General features: G+C 46.7%; 1 protein-coding gene across 1 annotated transcript; it reads left to right on the forward strand.

The window, feature by feature from the left end:
• Positions 1-1,008: 1,008 nt before the first annotated feature.
• On the forward strand, positions 1,009-1,632 carry LOC137765932 (proline-rich protein HaeIII subfamily 1-like). Its single transcript, XM_068545676.1, has one exon. It carries the CDS (start codon positions 1,009-1,011, stop codon positions 1,630-1,632), a length of 624 nt encoding a protein of 207 aa, XP_068401777.1.
• Positions 1,633-3,045: the final 1,413 nt, after the last annotated feature.

The following is a 3,045-nucleotide window of genomic DNA, read 5'->3' on the forward strand; positions in this document are numbered from 1 at the left end:
TAAGACTCCATATTTACATACCTTACAAATATATATTATCAACTTCCTTTATTTAATCTTTTGGGGGGTTTCTTAGTCTCCAAATCTTTCCGGTAGAAAGGAATGCTTTGAGAAAAAGACATATTCTTCTCTCTCTGTATAAACTCATAGAGAGTGACTCTGATGTATTTGATAGCACATACTTTTAAATACCAAAGGAGAACCAGACGTTAAGAATTTGAAACTACTGAGGGAGTGGCCTAGATGGTGGAGTAGGAAGAAACCGAGCTCACCTCCTCCTATGAGCACACCAAAATTACAGCTATTTACAGAACAACTATTGACGAGAAAAACCAGAAGACTAGCAGAAAAGATCTTCTACAGCTAAAGATATAAAGAAGGAACCACAATGAGATGGTAGGAAGGACGGAGACATGATATAGTCAACACCCATACCCCTGGGTGGGCAACCCACAAACAGGAGGATAATTACAATTGCAGAGGTTCTCCTCAAGGAGTGAGGGGCCCAAGCCCCACATTGGGGTCCCCAGCACTGGGGGGTCCTGCATCAGGAAAATGAGCCCCCAAAGCACTTGGCTTTGAAGGCCAGCAGGGCTTACTTTCAGGAGAGCCAGAAGACTGTGGAAAATAATCTGGGGGGAGCTCGCTCTACAAAGAGGACACTGGTATTGGCAGACACAATTTTGGAATCCTTCTTCTAGCTTATTAGCACTGGGACCCAGCCCTGCCCCCCGCCTTTCGGCACCAGTACTGGGATGTCTTGGGCCAAGCAACTAGCCAGGCAGAGGCACAGCCCCACCCACCAGCCGGCCTGATGCCCTAAGTCCCCCTGAGCCCAAAGCCACCCCACGTCCCAGCCCTGCCCACCAGAGGGCCCAGGACCCAGTCTCACACACCATAGTGAAGCACTAGCCCCAGGTCCCCAAGGGCCCTGCGGTCAGAGACCCTGGGACCCAGTTCTACCCACCAATGGGCCAGCACTAGCCTTGGAACCAGCCTCACCCACCAATGGGTAGGCACCAGGACCCCCTGGGCACTGGCCCAGCCCACCAACAGGGAAAACAACAACTCCAGGACCCCAGGGCCCCGCAGCCAAAGACTCTGGGACCCAGATCTGTCCGCCAGTGGGCCAGCCCTAGCCCTGGGACCCACTGGACCTTGGCCTCACACACCAGTGGGCAGGCACCAGCTCTGGGCTCCCCTGTGGCCCAGCCCTGCCTACCAACAGGTCAGCACAAGCCCCGAGACTCCCTGGGCCCTGGCCCTGCCCCTCAGCAAGCCAACACCAGCTTTGGGGTACCCCAGACCCTGCAGCCAGACATGTCAGGAACTGGCCCTGCCCATCAGCAGGCTGACACTAGACCTGAGACCCCCAGCTCTGCAACCACCCCTCCAAAACCAAGCTCTGCCCACCAGTGGGCCAGCACTAGTCCTGGGACTACTCCCCCACCCCCACCCCCAGGGCCTTGCAGCCAGCAGCCTCATGACCCAGCTCTGCCCATCAGTAGCCAGCAGCCTCCACTCAAGGCAGGGCCTGGCAACCAACCAGACCTGGAGCCAGCCACGCCTACCAGACTGCCCACAGTAGTCAGCCAGCCACAACAGAAGAACCCATGCAACCCAAACAGATGAGACCACTAGAGCGTATAGCTCTAATGACCAGAAGAGAGGGATGCATAGGATGTCTCCTACTAGAAGCCACTTCTCCAAGGTCGGGAAACATAACCAACCTACCAGATACATAGAAATAAAAACAACAAATTAGGCAAAATGAGGGAACAGAGAAAGAAATATGTTCAAAACAAAGGAACAAGATAAAACCCCAGAAGAACTAAGTGAAGTGGGATAGGTGATCTACCCAATAAAATGTTCAAGGTAATGATTGTAAAGATGCTCAAAGAACTCAACAGAAGATTGGATGAACAGAGTGAGAGGTTAGGAGTTTTTAACAGAGTTAGAAAATATAAAGAAGAACCAAACAGAAATGAAGAATACAATAACTGAAATGAAAAATACACTAGAAGGAATTAGTAGTGGATTAGATGATACAGAGAAACACCAGTGTGCTGGAAGACAGAGTAGTGGAAATCACTCAAGCTGAACAGAAAAAATTTTTTTTAAATAAAAAGAAATGAGGACAATATAAGAGACTTTCAGGACAACATCAAGCATACTAGCATTCACATTATAGGGGTCCCAGAAGGAGAAGAGAAAGAAAGGGGCAGAGAGCATATCTGAAGACATAACAGCTGAAAACTTCCCTAACCTGGGAAAGGCAACCAGGTCTAGGAAGCGAGTCCCAGACAAGATCAGCCCAAAGAAGATCACAGCAAGACACATTGTAATTAAAATAGCAAAAATTAAAGATAAAGAGAGAATATTAAGAGCAGCAACGGAAAAACAACAAGTTACATAGAGGGGAACTCCCATAATGCTATCAGCTGACTTTTCAACAGAAACTCTGCAGGCCACAAGGGAGAGGCATGACATACTCAAAGCGATGAAAGGAAAAAACCTACAACCAAGAATACTCTACCTGGCAAGGCTCTCATTCAGATTTTATGGGGAGATCAAAAATTTTACAGACAAGAAAAAGCTAAACCCCAGCTTTGCTTGCTATCAGCACCACCAAACCAGCTTTATAAGAAATGTTAAAGGGACTTCTCTAATCGAAAAAGAAACGGCCACAACTAGAAACATGCAAATTACAAAAGGAAAAATCTCACTGGTAAAGTCAGATATACAGTAAAGGTAGTAAATCAGTCATGTATAAAGCTAATAGGAAGGTGAAAAGACAAAAGGAGTAAAATCATCTATATCTGCAATAAGCAGTTAAGGGATACACAAAACAAAAGAACATAAAATATGATGTCAGAAACAGTAAACTTGGGAGGGAGAGTAAAAATGCAGAGTTGTTAAATTGTGTTTGAACTTAAGAGATCAGCAACTTAAAATAATCACATGTATACATAGATTACCTGTAATATCTTTGTATGGTGACATTGTAACTGGACTTACCATGGTGATCATTTTGAAATGTATAGA

This window comes from Eschrichtius robustus, chromosome 6, assembly GCF_028021215.1.
Source record: "Eschrichtius robustus isolate mEscRob2 chromosome 6, mEscRob2.pri, whole genome shotgun sequence".
In the NCBI taxonomy this organism is placed as follows: domain Eukaryota; kingdom Metazoa; phylum Chordata; class Mammalia; order Artiodactyla; family Eschrichtiidae; genus Eschrichtius; species Eschrichtius robustus.